The 17,925-nt window shown below is 43.6% G+C and overlaps 1 protein-coding gene across 1 annotated transcript in view; it reads right to left on the bottom strand.

The window, feature by feature from the left end:
• The window catches only part of LAPTM4B (lysosomal protein transmembrane 4 beta), a 47,734-nt gene extending 31,583 nt beyond the window's left edge, over positions 1–16,151 (bottom strand). Inside the window, exons 1-5 of the mRNA XM_010287515.1 lie at positions 16,060–16,151; positions 15,023–15,077; positions 11,224–11,335; positions 4,394–4,467; positions 3,627–3,749 (exon numbers count right to left, since the gene is read on the bottom strand). Of these exons, the coding sequence (XP_010285817.1) occupies positions 3,627–3,749; positions 4,394–4,467; positions 11,224–11,335; positions 15,023–15,077; positions 16,060–16,151 (456 nt within the window). The remainder of the gene's footprint in view (positions 1–3,626; positions 3,750–4,393; positions 4,468–11,223; positions 11,336–15,022; positions 15,078–16,059) is intronic.
• Between the last annotated feature and the right edge of the window lie 1,774 nt (positions 16,152–17,925).

The following is a 17,925-nucleotide window of genomic DNA, read 5'->3' as shown; positions in this document are numbered from 1 at the left end:
TGAGCCACTTGTGCTTGGGACCACAGGTAAGACACAGGAGGCATATGTATCAGCAATAGCGTGGCCAGCAGGACCAGGGAAGTGATCGTGCCCCTGTACTGGCACTGGTGAGGCCGCACCTCGAATCCTGTGTTCAGTTTTGGGCCCCTCGCTACAAGAAGGATGCTGAGATGCTGGAGCGTGTCCAAAGAAGGGCAAGGAAGCTGGTGAGGGGTCTGGAGCACAAGTCTTATGAGGAGCGGCTGAGGGAACTGGAGTTGTTTAGCCTGGAGCAGAGGAGGCTGAGGGGAGACCTTATCGCTCTCTACAACTATCTGAAAGGGGGTTGTGGCGAGGTGGGTGTTGGTCTCTTCTCCCAAGTAACTAGTGATAGGACGAGAGGAAATGGCCTCAAGTTGTGCCAGGGGAGGTTTAGACTGGATATTAAGAAAGATTTCTTCACCGAGAGAGTGGTCAAGCATTGGAACAGGCTGCCCAGGGAGGTGGTGGAGTCACCATCACTTGGAAATATTAAAAAAATGTGTAGATGTGGTGCTTCGGGACATGGTTTAGTGGGCATGGTGGTGTTGTGTTAACGGTTGGACTTGATCTCGAAGGTCCTTTCTGACCTTAATGATTCTGTGATTCTGTGATAAACAGCTTCAAAACAGATTCAGAACTTCGTTGGACAGGTGACATCATTAACTGTACAAAATTCATCACAGCTCTTGGTAGTTTTTGCCAATCACTAATCTCCACTGTGAATGATAAAATAGAAATGACTCCTTGTTTCCAAATGAACTTCACTTGGACTAGCTTTTAGATACTCATTATCATTATGCCTCTCATCTAATTTAAACAGACTTTTAGTACCTCATTATTCTGCATATGAAAACTCTAATGGCATCACCTCTCGGTTTCCTTTCTCGGTAAACAAAGCAGGAAAAGCTGACTGTCTCTCATCATACTACAATGTGCCCAGCTTTTATATAGTTTTTGGAGGAACTTTTCTGCTTGTTCTCTGACTTTTAAGCACTGTTCATTACAACCAGACACCATAGAGAGGTGAAACCTGTGTCACCAACTGAGAAGGGAAGTCTCCATTACTGTTCATTGTTGTTTTTTTCTGTCCACAAATCCCAATAGCAAGTTTTTACAAACAGCAAAAAAACCTACGGACTCTTGTTTTGGCACTTAGTTCCCTTGACTGCTTACAGGGTTGCTGCATCCCAGGTACTGTTGCCACACTGTATGCTCATCTGTATTCCTCATGTTTTTACATTTCTTTGCATTTAGCGGTGTAGCACACATTAATGACTGAACTCAGGTTCTCAGTCAGTCTAGCTCACTCTGATTAATGGCTCCATCCTTAGTGTTATTTACTTCTTCATTAATCTCTGTGTCAGCCGCGGGTTTTATCAGGAGTGATTTTGCTGAGAAAAGTCACAAGTACTGCCTCTGGGAAACACAGTGATGTGCTCCCTTTGGGCAGTGCAGGGATAGGGTCTTTCAGAGGACACAGAACAGCTAGGTTAGGCTCCTGCTTGCAACCTCCCGCTAGAGGACTTGATCCCTTTAGACGGGGGAAGCCCTCCCAAGGCTGACGTTAGCCTTTGTGAACGGCCTCTTGAGTACCAACATTATTAATGGAAGTCAGGAAGAGCATAAAATCTACTGCCGATGCCTGGAGACCTTCCTCTAACCAAAATAGAAAACCATTAGCAGATGGTCAGCTTGACCACGACCCTTTGCAGTCTGCCAACTAACCTCTCCTAATCCATTTGATACACCCTTTATCGACCTAGTGCTTTATTGCTGCTGTGAGCATCACGCTGTGAAGTCAAACATCTTACAAAGTCTATTATGCCCCTGCCCATCTTTATTGATGAAGCCAGTAATCTTGTCAGTGAAAGAAAGTGAGTTTGCCTGCAGGACTGATTTTCCGTGAAACTGTTCTGGCAGTCATTAATCATATTCCTCTTTTCTAATCCTTTATCAGTTGACTCTCATCTCAGCACTTCTGTCATTATTCTGCTTGGTAGCAATGTCAGGCTAATCAGCCTATAATTATCCTCAAAATCCCCCCTTGCCCTTTTGAGCACCGACAGTTTAGCACTCCTAAAGACTTGTGGCATTTCATTACTAGTCCGGAAGATGATTTACAACAGCAAGACAAAGATGTGTGCAACCAGAGGTTTCAACACTCCAGAGCAGCAACGCAGCTCACCAAGTGCTCTGCTGCACCCATTCCCCATACCTTCCAAGGCCTGCTCCCTGGATTTCTGCTATGGAAGAGCCCATTATTTTTTTTTATCTGCAGGAACAACAGAGATGTTTTAGCAGATGTTTTGAGAGAATCAGTTGCTTTTTGTCTTCTTGGTGAGCCAGCTCCAGATGTGGCATCAGGTTTTCAGCAGAAGAGCAGGGGCTTTTTGGTGCACGCTCCCAGACTGCTCATGTCCCCCCTCATGTTCTTGTACCATGACCAAGACAGAGTAAAACCACAACACATGGTCTGGGAAGGGCAAGGAGTTCCTGCAGCCACACAGACCCTTGTGCTGCCACACGAATGGGACTGGCACCAATGCAGAAGCGAGTGACTGCAGGCAAAGGATGGGCTGGAGGGCTCCAGGCACCAGCTGTGCCACCTTCAAGCACTCAACAAGCTATGGTCTGAATTTGCTCTTTTCCACCCGTACTTCTGAGAACCCTTTGAATTACTCCTCTGCTTCTCTTCCCGTGTTGCATCAGCCATGAATGCAGGCGGGTGTTAAATAAGGCGCAGGATAACAGGCCCCTGATGCACCCCAGCTCCCGCTGGCTTGACACATTGCCTCTTCCCACAGATTTGTGTGGCTGCTTATCTGCCTGCTGTTTCTCAGCACCTGTTATTTATACTCCCCTTGCTAGTTTTCCATCCTCATAACAAAGTTCACAGCCAAGCTAATCTGTATTCACGTTCTCAAGGCAGATTTTCAGAGACAAAGGCAGCATTAGTTTCTCCCAGAGCTCTGCAACTGCACCTGAACCCCACCACAGCACGTGGTCCTGTGATGAGACAGGCTGGTGGGCTCTTGCCTGTTCTTCAGGCGGTTGCAATCATATCTTGTAAGCTTACGCGATATTGGCTATGGATGTTTGGCCAAAGTAGACCATGGCAAGAAGGGAGCCTCTAATTGTCCCTGAGACAGAATCCAAAAATATTTTCTAGCAAAAACAAACCTACAGTGAAACAAACTCTTGCCTAATGAAATCTGTGTTAAAGCTACCAAATAAATTAAAAGGAGCAAGAAAACATCCTTGAAATAGCACCAAAAATAAGCCACTGGATATGAACACAATAACTCTGAATCCAAAAGCAATTACTTATTATCTAGGTCTTGCAGTATGAGTCTCATTCCAAATGAAGTGGTACTGAGAGCTTCTGCAACATTGCAAAACTCCAGAGCTCTCCACAAATGTTGAAGTAAGTTAGTAATGTAACCTTGCAAGGATGTTGAACACAGACTAGCAAGGACTGAGAGGACATTTCAAGGACTGCGGAGGAGGTCAACAGGAAAGCGTTGGCTAGAAATACAGGACAAATGGTGCACCTTGCAGTTTTTTCCCCAAAGCTCCCAAAGGCTTGTGAACACTGAATGATTTACCAGCTGGCGGAGGTAGTCCTGAATTGTGCTGGGATAGACGAGTACACTGATGGCAACCAATGTGTTGAGAGCAAAGTCAAAGATCTGGTAACAGAAGAAAGGGATGATCCAAGCGGCATGTTGCTGTAAAGGAAATAAGATAAAAACTCATCAGCCACAAGCTAAAATAGAAGGATATATGTCTTTTTGCACTAAAATCTAAAGAATATTTGACATAATGCATTACATTTCATGAAGCCACAAGAGAAAAGAACTTGTTAAATCAGCTAAAAGAAATATGACATTCAGCCAGAAGAGTTGGCCAAACCAGCCTGGCTGCTGAACTGCAGTAATATGTGTGGTGTAAGTCCCGTAACTCATTATACTACTACATTTAGAAAACACATGACATTTTTTCCCCCTAATTAATAGAATTAATATTGGGACAAACCATAGGCTTGGGAGTTGAATGGAAAAAAAATTCCTTAACTTTGGTAGGCACAAGATTCAATTCTCTGAATTCAGTTTGCCCACAGCTTACTCATATTTGAAACTGCAGACAGCAAACACAACGGGGCAGTCTTCCTGCCTGCAGCACAAGGCCCTGGGATACCACTGATCTAAGAAATTAGTTCTGCTGTCTGTTTGACTGTTTGTTTTTCTTTTCCTCTCCATTTTCAGCTATACAACTAAACAAGAGATTGTTAGAAAGCAATTTTCTTAATTTTGTTTCTACAGAGTTGTGTAGTTCACTTGATTCACGGTATTTACTGAATATAATGAATTACCTTATATGCGCCATAAGTAGCCATTGCACAGATCAGAATCATAAGAAGAGAGATTGCTGTGGCAATGCACATATCTGGAAGAGAAACACATCAAAATGATTGCAGATAAATTCAGAGCTTGGTTCGGTTATTTTACCATCTGCCTTGTGCAGAGCATCTCAAAGACCAGGGTGGGAAGTGGGGTAGAGATGGGGGCAGGTGCATCATTCAGCCATTGCTGGAGAAAATCTCTGGCTCTTATGGGAAACCTCCTACATATGAGAAGCACAGACAGTGATTACACTGCAGAAGCCTCTGCAGCCTCTATGAGGTATGGAGATGCCATGACTCGTTTAATTTTTCTGAGGATTTTCAAAAATCAGGAGCAGACTTGACTAGAAAACTATCTTGCCAGTGATGATGACATCTGTAGTCAGAACATGTCTGCTTTTCTGCACTACAGACTATTTTTGCACTAATAGCTTCTTTATACCATTGCTCACATATCTCTAAAAACTTTGGAAAAGGAGAAGTGAATTTTTAAAAGCAAAACTGGTAGGTAGAGGCATCTTAGAGCAGAAAAAACATCTTGGAAATTTTAATTTCAACCAAGAATACTACAGAGATATACAGTTTATTAATGAAGATGTACAATTGTCAGGAAAGGCAAAGTAGTGCAGGAAGGAAAATATTCTTTAAGTTTTTGACTGGAGTAATTACAGAACTCATATCTTGTTCTTCTATTGCCACTCAGCTTTCAATTAACTTTTCATTAGATTTAAGAAGTTCCTAAGCCACGAACAGCTGGAAGGAGATCCTGGGGGAAAAAATTACATATGTTTGGTCTTTTCTTATACACCTCCCTTGATATCATTACAGGCCATAGCCAGGATACCAGAAGTGTATTTCTGAACCCAAACTTATAGTAAGTTTGGGAGTGCAACTGAACATTGCAACTACTTTTCCGAGGCTAAGTCAGTGCACAAAGAGGAGAGAGGGCATGAGGTATATAGACATGATTTAGAGAACCCAGCTCTGTGGGTATCTGAGCTGTTCACATTTGCTGTCTCCAGGTGCATTTAAACTACCTGACTTGAGACATGTGGTGAACTTGAGACACACAGATACATGACAGTGTTCAGGCTGTTCGCTACCCATCACTGCCTGACTTTGGAGGTATTCAAAGTGTGAAGATGCCTCCATTTGACCACAGAGTTGCCACACCAGCTAACTCCAGCACATGATGAGGAGCAACCCGCAGCAAGGGACAGTTCCTCCACCTCCCTGGCTGCATCAGAGTGAGGTTCTGGGTTGGTGCCCTGGAGCCTGCATCAGAGTCCCTGAAAGGTCCTGATCTGGTAGCTGTGGACAGGTCTCACCTGCTGCCATCAGGCAGCAGTGCAAGTTTACGCAGGTCATGGTTGAAGAGGAAAGACAGACACTAAGTCTCATCTGTCATTTTTTCCAGCCTACCAGTACAATCATCCATGTAGAAGACAAAGGACCCAGTTGACCCTGCTCTGCCTGAAGGAACACAAACCTGCACTAGTGCAGAGCTCCTGCCAGCACTAATCCAGATTTCTGCTGGCCCCTGATGCAGAGAGGAACCTAAGACTTGTGAAGCTGGTGGAAAAATGAGCAAGAAAGAAGAGATCATTGCTGGCTGGAGAGTGCTTATGTACGTTGGGCTCCAGGCACCTTGGGTACCATGTCTATTAATGGCAGGATTAAGGATTTAGGAACCCAGGTCTCTCCTTTCCGAGGACACTGCCTCTGTCCTGGGTTTCAGGACTCTTGCTCTCTCAGTCTTGCCCCCAGATTTTGTCCTTGTGATTGCACAGGGACTCAAATGCAACAGAAGAAGGCCTGTTGCAGGCTACTTCCTAATTTAATGGATGGGGCCCCTTTCTGGAGTGCTTGGAGGAGCACATTTAAACTACTGTAGTCTGATGAGGGCCTGGATTTCAGATGCCCTTACTCACAGTGTAAATTATTTTTAGAAGCTGTAAGGCTGCGATGTGCCTGCTAGAGCTGATCTGAGTTCTGCCCTCAGGAAGAAGAAGCACCCACAAAACAAACCCATGCTGATGCAAGGTATTGCAGCCTCTTCAGACGCTCTTACTTGTGGCATATTTTACTCCGTCTGCCCACATACATCCTGTGAAATCAAAATTATTTTGAATAGACCAGGTAAAATTGAGGTAATGAAAGAAAAGGAGAGAAGTGGAAATGGCTGCCTATAGCCACTAACCTCAATTGAACCTCTTACAAAAGAGGATCTTGGATCAATATTTTTATTTCAACCAAGGCACTGCTCATGTATTTATTCTGTCCATTCTTAATCTCAGTCACCTACTCACTGTATCCAAGGGGGACCTGCTGTCATTGTCATTTGCAGCAGATGCAGCAGTCACAGGCCTCGCTTTGCTCAAGACCGCAGCAGTGCTGGTTCAGAGCCAGAGCCTAGCAAGCTGCGATAAACTTGACATTGAAGCTCTGATCTGACACACTCATGCTCCCCGTCTCCAGTGCCTCTCTAGTTGTGCTCTGCCGTGCCAAGTCCTAGTTGGCTCAAGCTGGTTCTTTCTCATTTAAGGCTTCATTGGGTTTTTTGAGCTGTGTCGGCTTCAATTAATGAGAATGAAGCTGGGTATGTAGCACATTAAACGAGAAGCTGACAGGGGTGTATGATATTTTTTCCCAGCCACACTGTACTTTCCGTGGCATTCAGGGCTAGAAGGGCTGTGCTTGGACCACTGCAGTGGTTATACAGCCTACTGTCCTAGACGGCTTTTTTCTTTCTGCTTGGGTTTAAAGAAACCATTTGGGCTTTTTTCCTCTTATACCTTGCAGTGAGATCCTACCTTCTGGCCCCATTGGGGAGAAGATGCTGCTGGGGCTGGGCAGAGCTCCTGCCTGGGGTGCTTGCGTGCATGGCAACCTCTGCAGCTGGAACTCCCTGTAGCCCATCTCACAAGGATCTCCTCGCCTTCCCCTCTCCTCTTGCAGAGGAGGCTGGTGGCAGGTGCTGCGGGGGACAGGGAGGAGCGGCCAGAAAGGCCAGTCCCTGAGCCAGGACCTGTGGGGAGTGATGGAGACCTCAAATCCTTCAGCTCGTTACCCGCTCCAGCCCTGGAGTTAATCGCCGGCTCGCGGCTCTGACAGCGGTGGCCAGAAAGCTGCTGATCAGCAGCCTACAAGCCTCAGGCAGTTTTGCCCACCTTATTTATCCAGCAGCCTGGCCTCCTTACTGCCAGCCAAGGATTACTGCCTCCCTCTCTCCTCCAAGCTGCCTGTGCGAGCTCGGTGCCTCTGCTGCGAGCCGCTGTGCAGCCTCCTGGGGCGCGACCCCTGCGGCGGCGGCATTTTCTCTCCAGCAAAGGAGGGAGGCCGGTGAGAAGGAAAGAGCTTTCTGCACCTTTGAGCCCAGCTCATTTACTCCAGAGGGTAAGATTAGAGGGGAAGATGTAGCCCTGAAAATGCTACACTGGGGCAGGCAGGGATTTATTTTTTTTCCCCCTTCCTGTGACATGGGGTTCATGCTACACGGGTTGATGGACTGGGCCAGGAATGGTAGGTACTCTACCACTTCCTTTTACCCCCAACAGAAGTCCAAGCCTGCTGTCTGTAGGTTTCTTTATTAACATTTTCCTATTTGTATTCTATTTCCTATTAATCTTTTTAAGTCCTGGATGCATGTCACGTTTGGCAGAGAGACCATCACATTACCCTGCCCTGCCCTGAGACCTCTGCTTGTCTTGTCTGCCTGTCCCAGGGCAGAGACACAGGCTGATTTTGGCCTGAGCTGCTGACACCGGTGACAAAGTTCCCACCAATTTCTATAGGGCATACATTGGAATTCAGTCCCAGCTGTCATACGGTTGATGAAGTATCACACACATCTGTGATACTCTGAAAACAGTAAATAAAACCAAGCAACACTTGCTGGTTGCTTGGGCTGTTGACATGTCGGGATCATGGTCTGTGTATCTGAAGAACCTGAGCAGGAGGCTCAGGTGAAACCCTCTGGGAAGTCAAAATGATTTATAGGGCTTTTCCATCTCCTGCGCAGAGATTATTAGTCTTTTAACAGCAGCAGTGTTATGTTGGGCATCTCACACATTTTTAATTTTTCCTAGTCCAGCTTCTAGTTCAGAAACTCCCTCAGGCCCTAAGGAAATAATAAAAAGAAAGATGAGACCAAATGGGCTTAGCTGAATACCCAGCATGGGAGGAAGCCCAGCGTTTTCCCCAGCTCCCAGATGTATGTCTCAGAGAGCCAGCCAAACCACACATGCGGGTGTCTTCCAGCACATCCATCTGCTGCATGGCAATTCTTGGGAGAATACTTCCCCCCCGTTTCCTTTTCTAAAATAGAAGGGAAAAGCTATAACCTACAGCTTTTTGTAAGTGCTCAGGTAAATCCTTCCTCTTCATAATCAAATAGGCATTTTGGAGCCTCTGGTAATGCCCTGGGAACCATGCTAAACCCTGAAATTAAGGCTGAGCAGCCATTTGCAGAAGAACTGATGCTGCGCTGGCGTTTCCAAGCAGTTTGCCTGAGACTGGCTCTGGCTCTGCACATGGCAGGAACTTTTCCCACTGCTGGAATAGAAAATTGAAAATTCTCCATGAAGCAGGCCTGACCACAGCCGGAAATAAATGTGAATACAAACTTTGGGGGAATTCTGGTTTCTTGGAAGTCAAGGGAAATAGGTAATTAGCTTCACATTAGCCATGATCCCACTACTATGACTCAGTTGATGATAAGTTTATTTCCAGCTGATATTTTCAGATGGTTTCTGAAGGACCCTATCTGAGGAGGGAGGGAAAGGGAGTGACAATTTCACATGCAAAATGTATGCCTGGATTCTTTTTTGTTTTGCTATTCATAGGGGCATCAAAAGTAGTAATGAGAATAATAGCTACTAATAGTTCCATCACTATGATTTTTCAATGTAAGTACATATAGATAACAACTCTGGGACCTTCATTTGCATAAAAATTGATGTATCTTCCTATATTTTGTACACATGGTTTCACATCTAAGAATTTCAGCACATGGAGCTAACCTGGGAAACATTTCTTCAAGAAAGACAAATAAAAGTAGGACAAGAGAAGAGCATATGGAAGTTTGATGTTTTATCTCATAAGAAAACATTTCCTCAGATTTGAACAAATATAGTCATACTTAAAGAAAAAAAATTATCTCCTGCCAGCTATTTCCAGTAACTATAAAAGCCAGTAGTCTGATTCAGCTGCCTTTACTCAGTAAGGCATTAAACCGGAGGGAATCAAAGAATAAAAGGAGACATTAATTCAAATGTTCATTCGTAATTTAACTGCCTGTGAAACGTTCCCTTTACTAAATGGAAATGAGGTCACTTGGCCCACAAGCCATCCTTTCACAGTCTTGCAGGGTTCACTTCAGAAGCCTTGACAAAAAAATATAGAAAATACAATTTTCAAGTGTAGATGGAAATCCCCAATGTACTTGATCTGACAGCTATTGCATTACAAAACAGAATTACTATTTTAAAGCCTTGTGCACTGGCAGGCCTCTGAAGTCGGCTATATAAAACCACACTGACAGACAGTCATTACCAAGGTTAATCTCTGAGAATTAGGACAAGGCAGTCAGTTTTAATATGTCAGAATCAGTGAGGAGCCCATCTGTATCTACTATGGTCCTGACTTTCTTAAATCCAGTTACATAAAAGGATTTTTAGTCAGAAGTTGTAGGTGGTTTTTCAATGAAGACGCAATAAAGTAGCAATTGCCCCTTATTATTAATTAAATGTAGGCCCTCAAGGCATATTTTCACTAAAGAACTTGTGGAAATAAGCATCCCTAGCAGCTCTGATGCACCATGGGTGCAATTATGTTTCTTACGTGTGGGGCTATTCTTTTTGCTACCGATACTGACTTCAGTAGGGATGAGGAAAGGACTTAAGATTCTTTTGCTGTGGATGGGTGTGATTCTGAGCAGCAAGACACTGATGTATCTAGCAGGAGACTTTGTTTCAGATCACTGTGAGATATGTTGAACGTAACAATCTTGTGAGCAGAAACTAAAATAAACAGACATTTCTACCAAAAATCATGTTGAGGGAAAAGTTTTCTAGACACGACTTAAACAGTTAAAAGCAGATCAACAAAGCAAACATCACCAAATAATTTGAAACAGTCATGGAAGAAAAAAACATTTGCACAGGACAGGAGTTTTTTGCAGGAGACATAAATGGCCTGGCTCACCCTTCCCTGGAACCGTATGGAAGATTTTCTACGATGTCCTTTGGTGAGAAGAAGGAAGCAGCACTGTGTTATCGCTAATACACCTATAACCATACAGTTAATATTTATACTTGCTTCTATCACAACAGGTTTGTGCAAGTCATGCCTTGTTTACATGGCGGGGGTGTAAATCCGTACAACGTGAATGAACACATTCCGCCAGTTACACAAATAGCCATACGGGTTCTTCTGCATATGCAGGCACTTCGGGATGTGGTGCTGGGAGGTGCAGAGACTCCGTATCTCCCTGCACCTTGCAAAATCCCCCTGGGGCTTTCAGCATCATACCTAGGGATAACATCTCCATGTCAAGGGTTGGGTCTGCCCCTGCCAAGCCAGAACATAGCAGAGCAGATGGATTACTAATAGGTAACAGATAAAGTTACTAATAGGTAACCAGGTTGAACTGTGCCATGAATACATCTTTCACAATAAAAATGCATCTGTAAGATACTAAGGTGAAGCAATAATTAAAAGACAATAATTACTGAAATGATGGGACAGTTGCATAAACGCTGGAGCAACGAGTGCTAGTTATTCAGGCAGTTTGTACTTACTGGCATCATCCATAAATTCAAATTCACCCCCTAATTCAGCACTGGTTAGGTGGTACTGGTCAGGATCGGTCAGGGCGCTCAGCAGGATCAGCAATACCACCGAATTGATAATCTACAGAGAAGGAAAAGGGAAAAGAGTCAGGCTGTGAAAGTAATCCCTGAAAAACCTCTGGGTAGGATATTCCTACCACAGAGGCTGTTTTCCAGCTGTAGAACTGTTACATTTAACTAACACTGCAATTAGGTTCTCTGGGTGTGTATGTAAACAGGATATATTTCTTCCCCAGGTGGTGGCAGGAAAATGAAACGTGGATTACTCCTTTTTTTTCAGACTCTCACCCACACCATCAGACAAGTTACTGTTGCCCTTTCAGGTTAGAAAACATGTTAACACATCCATTTCAGTTTGTCCTGTTGCAAAAACTAAAATCAATTAAAACCAATCATTTTGAGATTATTACAAATGAGCACTGTAGTCAAGGATTATTAGCACGGCAGAGCTGGAATTGGGGACAGGCGCTGTGAAATTGTGAGATGATCAAAGAGGAGCTGATTTTCTGGAAGAAGTTGAATTTTAAAAGAGGCCGTGAGTGATCAGCTGATTCACATGAGCTGCTAAATCAGGAGACCTTGGGGGGACGGGAGTAGGTGGCAATGTGAGCCCAATGTCTGACGTGCATATTCCTGTGTCATTAGCGCAGAGAGACATTCACATACGCTAAGGCTTTGGCAAGGAAATGCAGTAAGTGAATTAAACACGAGAATAATGTATCGAGTGATTGAGTAGAAGTGGATTGTCACGTATCGGCTATAAGAAGAACGCAGCGTTAGCCAAGAGCTATATTTTAAAACAAATCTCAACAAAATGCTCATATCACTTTGAAGTGAAGAGGGCTAGTTGCAGAAAAGAAGATTGCTCAGTGTGAAATAATGCTGCCTGGCTAAAAGATTATTCTACAGAACTAGGAAGATAAATGATGAACAGGAAAATGGAGAAAAGAAAGCTGATAATACAGTATGCTGGGAAAGATGGATTTTATTGCTTTAGTTCTCACTTTGAAGTCATCCTAATCTGATCACAGGTTACTAACAGCAACAAAAAGGTGTAGAAACACAGGCTATTATAAGACATGAACAGGACAGATAATTTCTTGGGTAAGATACATACTTTTTGATAGGCAAATACCATCAAGTTTAGCTGATACCAGATCTGTTAGCAATGACCTTTGAAAAACTGTTGAGAATAGACTGAGTTGACAAGATGGGGAAAGAGCAAGCACAGCTTATTCCTTTACAAAGCAGGAAGGCCATATAAAGAATTTCTAGCTAAACTATGAGATTTAAGAATAAAATGCACCCAAGAACAGACAATTAAGCATTCTCCCCATTAGCACTTCAAATTTGTATCATCATAACAAATGATGGTCAAACATCTTGGCTTGTATCACAAATAGTGTGGCCAGCAGGACCAGGGAAGTGATCGTCTCCCTGTACTCATCACTGGTGAGGTCACACCTCAAATACTGTGTTCAGTTTTGGGCCCCTCACTACAAGAAGGACATTGAGGTGCTGGAGCGTGTCCAGAGAAGGGCAACGAAGCTGGTGAGGGGTCTGGAGCACAAGTCTTGTGAGGAGCGGCTGAGGGAACTGGAGTTGTTTAGCCTGGAGCAGAGGAGGCTGAGGGGAGACCTTATCGCTCTCTACAACTACCTGAAAGGGGGTTGTGGTGAGGTGGGTGTTGGTCTCTTCTCCCAAGTAACTAGTGATAGGATGAGAGGAAATGGCCTCAAGTTGCACCAGGGGAGCTTTAGACTGGATATTAGGAAAAATTTCTTCACCAAAAGGGTTGTCAAGCATTGGAACAGGCTGCCCAGGGAAGTGGTTGAGTCACCATTCCTGGAGGTACTTAAAAACTGTGTAGATGTGGTGCTTAGGGACATGGTTTAGTGGTGGACTTGGCAGTGCTAGGTTAATGGTTGGACTTACAGGTCTTTTCTAACCTGAACGATTCTATGATTCTATAACCAACAATCATCATGGGCTCGTCAAGGACAAAGCATAATTAATTCATCTTATTTTCCTTCTCTGACAGGCTAAGAGACCTTGTGGACAGGGAAAAAGCAGTAGATACCATCTCTTTGCATCTTAGCAAGCCTTTTTACATTATGAGGTTCTCATAAATGAGCTAGGAAAATCTGGTTTGGTTCAAAGTGCAGGAAGGTGAATGCACTAACGGCTGGATAGTTGCAATGAAAGAATGGTTTTCAAGAATTCACAGCCAGTGCTAAAGATATGTTGATTCGGGTTTTCCAGTATTGTCAAAAGACTTGATATTTTAAGTCACTTGTGACTTGTATCTTTCTTTAATTTGCAGACAATGCTGAGCTGTAAGCACTTCAGGAGATAAGATTAAAAAGATTTTTATTAACTATGGCAAAATTCAGACAATAGAGCACAATTCAGTACCAACAAGCATAGAGTACCACATTTGTGACAAACTGCAGAAGAACAAGAGGAGAAATAACTGAGTAGGTAATAGTTCCCCAGAAAGGAGTCTGAGTATGACAGTGAATAAACTGAACATGACTCAGTGCCATGCACGAGCCCATCTTTGTGGCTGCAGGGTGGTGGGCAGTACTGCAGAAACCTGAGTATTAGACGCACAAGTCATCCTCCCACTCGCCCTCCACAGAGCCTCTGCAGAAAGGGCCCAGTTCAAAGTCCTTCTAAAATGTACCAAGAAAAACCCTGGGGAGAATCTTGAAACAGAACAGAAGGTGACCAGACATCTGGGAAGTGTGGCTGACAGGAAAAATTGATTGTTTAGTGAGAAGAAGGTGGAGGGAGATGCTCTCAGTCTTTTATATGCAGAAAGGTGAGGAAAAGAAGGAGGCAAGAGGCTTTTCTCTAGATCCATTGGGAGATCAGTAAAGTAACAGATTTAAATTACAGAAAAAGAAATTTAGGTTAGGGAGCTTGCTGAACAATAAGAACAATCAGACAGCAGAAGAGATTGTCTGGAGGGGGTTAGATATCTTCATTATTGTATTTTTTCATAGAACAGTTAAATAGCTTTGTGTTGGGAATGCTGTAGCCATAGATGGTCTGGTCTTGTCTTTGAAGACAGATCAGATGAGTGTCAAGATTCAAAGTTATATTCTATAAATCTTTTTAATTTTTAACATCATGTATAACTTTATATTGCAATCCAGTTCTTGCTTTATACTGTTTTGTGGAAAGCTAGAGTACATATGCCAGTAATAAATGTATGTTACTTAAGAAGAGTACTCAAAACAACTAAGCAATCGGAAACTAAAAATGTTATGTACTGCTGCTATTTTAAAGGCATACAAGTTTAATCTTTTGTACAGATATAGACAGGAAGATTGATAAAATACTGATCTTTCTCCGTATGGATATGTTCAGATTCAGATTACGCGTTTGTCAGTGTTGCCTTTAAGTCTCCATATAAGACACAGATTGTGTTTGCCTGAACTGAAGTCTGCTGTGGTCAGTAAGAATCTCTCTAATGCTCTTTAGTGCATCACTTCTCTGTTCTATCAGGTTGTTCTCTTGAGATCCTCATAATGATCTCTGAGCACCTTCGAACAGTGCTGTCAACAGGGCAAGTGAAATACACCATGTATTTATTTGCTCACCTTCCTTCTCTGAGAAGAAACGTGTGCACAGTTGGGTGTATTGTATTTGTCAGGGTTTTTTCTTTTGTTTTGAAAGTGATGCGACCATTGAATTTTGCAAAATGCTTTAATGCATAAATTCAGTGTGCCTAAAAACTTACTGATGTAGCATCTTCCAAGGACACATAATCAAGGACAAGAGCATAAAGTGATTCCCTGTTGATACACACAGTTGGTATGAGAGTTGAAATAGCTGTTCTAGGAAAAGTAAAGTCGATTTTTCCACTGTCTCAATAGGGCCAAGATTTCCTTCAAGATGTTTTACATTCCTTCAGCAACAAATAACGTAACAACTAATTAACAATGCTTAGGAAGCATTTTCATTATGCAAAGTTTCAGGAAACAACTAAGCCCTATACCTTCATAGAATCATAGAATCTTTACATTGGAAGGGACCTCAAAAGGTCATCTAGTCCAACTCCCGTGCAATGAGCAGGGACATCTGCAACTCAATCAGGTTGCTCAGAGCCCCATCCAACCTGACCTGGAATGTTTCCAGGGATGGGGCATCTACCACCTCTCTGGGCAACCTGTGCCAGTGTTTCACCACTCTCATTGTGAAACATTTCTTCCTTCTATCTAGTCTAAATCTGCCCCCTTTTAGTTCAAAACCATTACCCCATGTCCCATCGCCTTGCTAAAAAGTCTGTCCCCATCTTTCCTATAGGCCCCCTTTAAGTACTGGGAGGCTGCGATAAGGTATCCCTGGAGCATTCTCTTCTCCAGTCACTGTTTTCCCAATGAGACATGTTGTCCTCCTTTTATGGATGGAGAAACAGAAATATGTTCATGAACATGCAGCAGGGTGGTGTTCAGCTGTAAGAATAAAATGCAAGATATTGCACTATCAAGGTAGAACTGTGACCACTGGGTCCTGCTGCTGGTTACGGCCATAGTGCTACAGAGAGTTATAGGAGAGGAGCCCTGAGGGCACTAACAGGCCTTACTGGCCCTGCCCAGCCCCACCTTGGGCCTCCCCACACCCCTGCCCAGCCCCACCTTGGGCCTCCTCACACCCTTGCCCATGGCCCAAGACCCCATTTCAGCTCAGCCTAGGGTCATCAGTCCCAGTCTCAGTGGCACAGGAGTGCTGGTCCCCAGCCCTGCTTCCTAAATGGACCCCCTGAATGCATGTTACAGCTTGTCTCCAGTTGTGTCCCTGGTCTCATCCCCTTTTGCTCCCGGATGGGCCACCTGGATGGCCCCTGGACCTGGTTTGTCACCTGCCATGTTGGGGGCTGTTGATGGACCCCATTATCAGCCCCCAGTTCTGCACCTGGGCTTAGTCCCTGCACCGTGGTGCCCAGAGTGTCCTAACAAGAGACGGGACAAAGATCCCACAGGAAGTCCTAGAAATGTCCAACTGTCCCCTTATCCTGATACAGAAATAAAAGAGTAATTTAAAAAAAAACAAAAACAAATCTTGCTTCTATGGCAACCAGATGGAATACATCCACCTTCTCATAAATGTAGAGGAGGAAATAACTCTGCTTTGTAGGGACCCTAGAATGTATAATGAAAAGGGGAAAACAGATGGAAAACACTATGGAGTAAATAGCTAGTCCAAATACTGGAGCATTACTTGGATTTCCTGCTCTGGGCTTACAAAACACGATTTCAGATTTGATAGAAGATACTTTAAACAGCAACAATTGTGTGAGAGAAGGTGCATGCAGGCACGAGGGAGAAAGGCAGCATGTGCTGAGACCAGGACCAGCACTGCCAGCCACTGCTGCTGCTTCCATCTGTACCGTGATAAAGAACCAGCAGCTTACGTACGACGTGAGGCAGCTCTGCTGGAGGGAACACGCAGCATTGCAACAGCAGATGCAAGGAAGCAACGTCATGTCTTCCATAGACAGCATCCAGCATTTAGAAACTATATAATGCACTAAAACTTCAGACCTCTGTCACCAATGGGTGAGTTGCTGCCTTTTCCACATCATTTGTTCCAGAGATCAGCAATGTATTGTAGTGGCCCATGGAGAGAAAATGCAGGGGAGGGAAAGTGTCAGGAACCACTGCATCAGGAGGTGATGAGAAAATGAGTACCACTATAATTTCAGACCCGTACAGAAGTGCAGCTGCATGGTACCTATCCCAGCTTATCTAAAGCAAAATTAGTTCCAGTAGCTCCTAAGAACATGTCATTAACACAAATCTTTTGCTGATTCCTAACTCAAGCAGACAGAGAAATGCTCAAGCAAGCAACTTACACAGATGACCATAAATACTAATACTAAAAGAATTGTCAGGAGTTGCAATGGCTTAATTTTTCCCTGCCTTCCCCCAGCTTACAGTCAAGAGTTGAAATAAAATTGTTCTGATAAGGGAGTTTAGAAGGGGAAATATTAAGCTTACTTTAAATCGATATACTGCATTAAAAATACACCAATGCTTCTATTGAAATCCACAGGGTCCCCTCTACAAATAATCTACTACAGTTCTCCCAAGACCTCCTAATGCGGTGAAGAGAGATCCTTACATTTATAGGAAAAAGGAAGGAAAAACCCCTAGCTTTATTTGTATTCAGGGTTCAATTTATAACTGAATCCATGCATGTAACTGTCCGGATGCTGTCTACGCAGTGAAAGATGTACATACACTTTTAATTCTGGGTCTATTTTCAGCCTCACTGAACTCAAGAGATACCCACTTCGCACACTCCTTAAATCTCTGCATTGGTGGAGAACTAACTCACTGCCTGTGCTCCCTTGTTGGGGGCCCTTTACAGTTCCAGAGAGCTGGTTTAATGATAGTGAACACCGCAGCAACACGTAGGTATAAAACCCTGACACTTTTAGATAAGGGGAGAAAAACAGAAAACTGCAAAGATAAACTTCATTTTTATGATATAGGAAATAAAGAAAAAATAGATTTAATGAAAACACAGTAATTCTGGGATAACCCCCCAACTTTCTGCAATCAGTATTTGTGAACTGTAATACTGTGATTGACATGGGCAGCCAGTTACAGAAAACATCACTGTAGTTCACTGTGTAGT

This window comes from Phaethon lepturus, unplaced genomic scaffold (genome assembly GCF_000687285.1).
Source record: "Phaethon lepturus isolate BGI_N335 unplaced genomic scaffold, ASM68728v1 scaffold8460, whole genome shotgun sequence".
NCBI classification, from domain to species: Eukaryota; Metazoa; Chordata; class Aves; order Phaethontiformes; family Phaethontidae; genus Phaethon; species Phaethon lepturus.
This window is presented reverse-complemented; position numbering and strand designations above follow the sequence as displayed.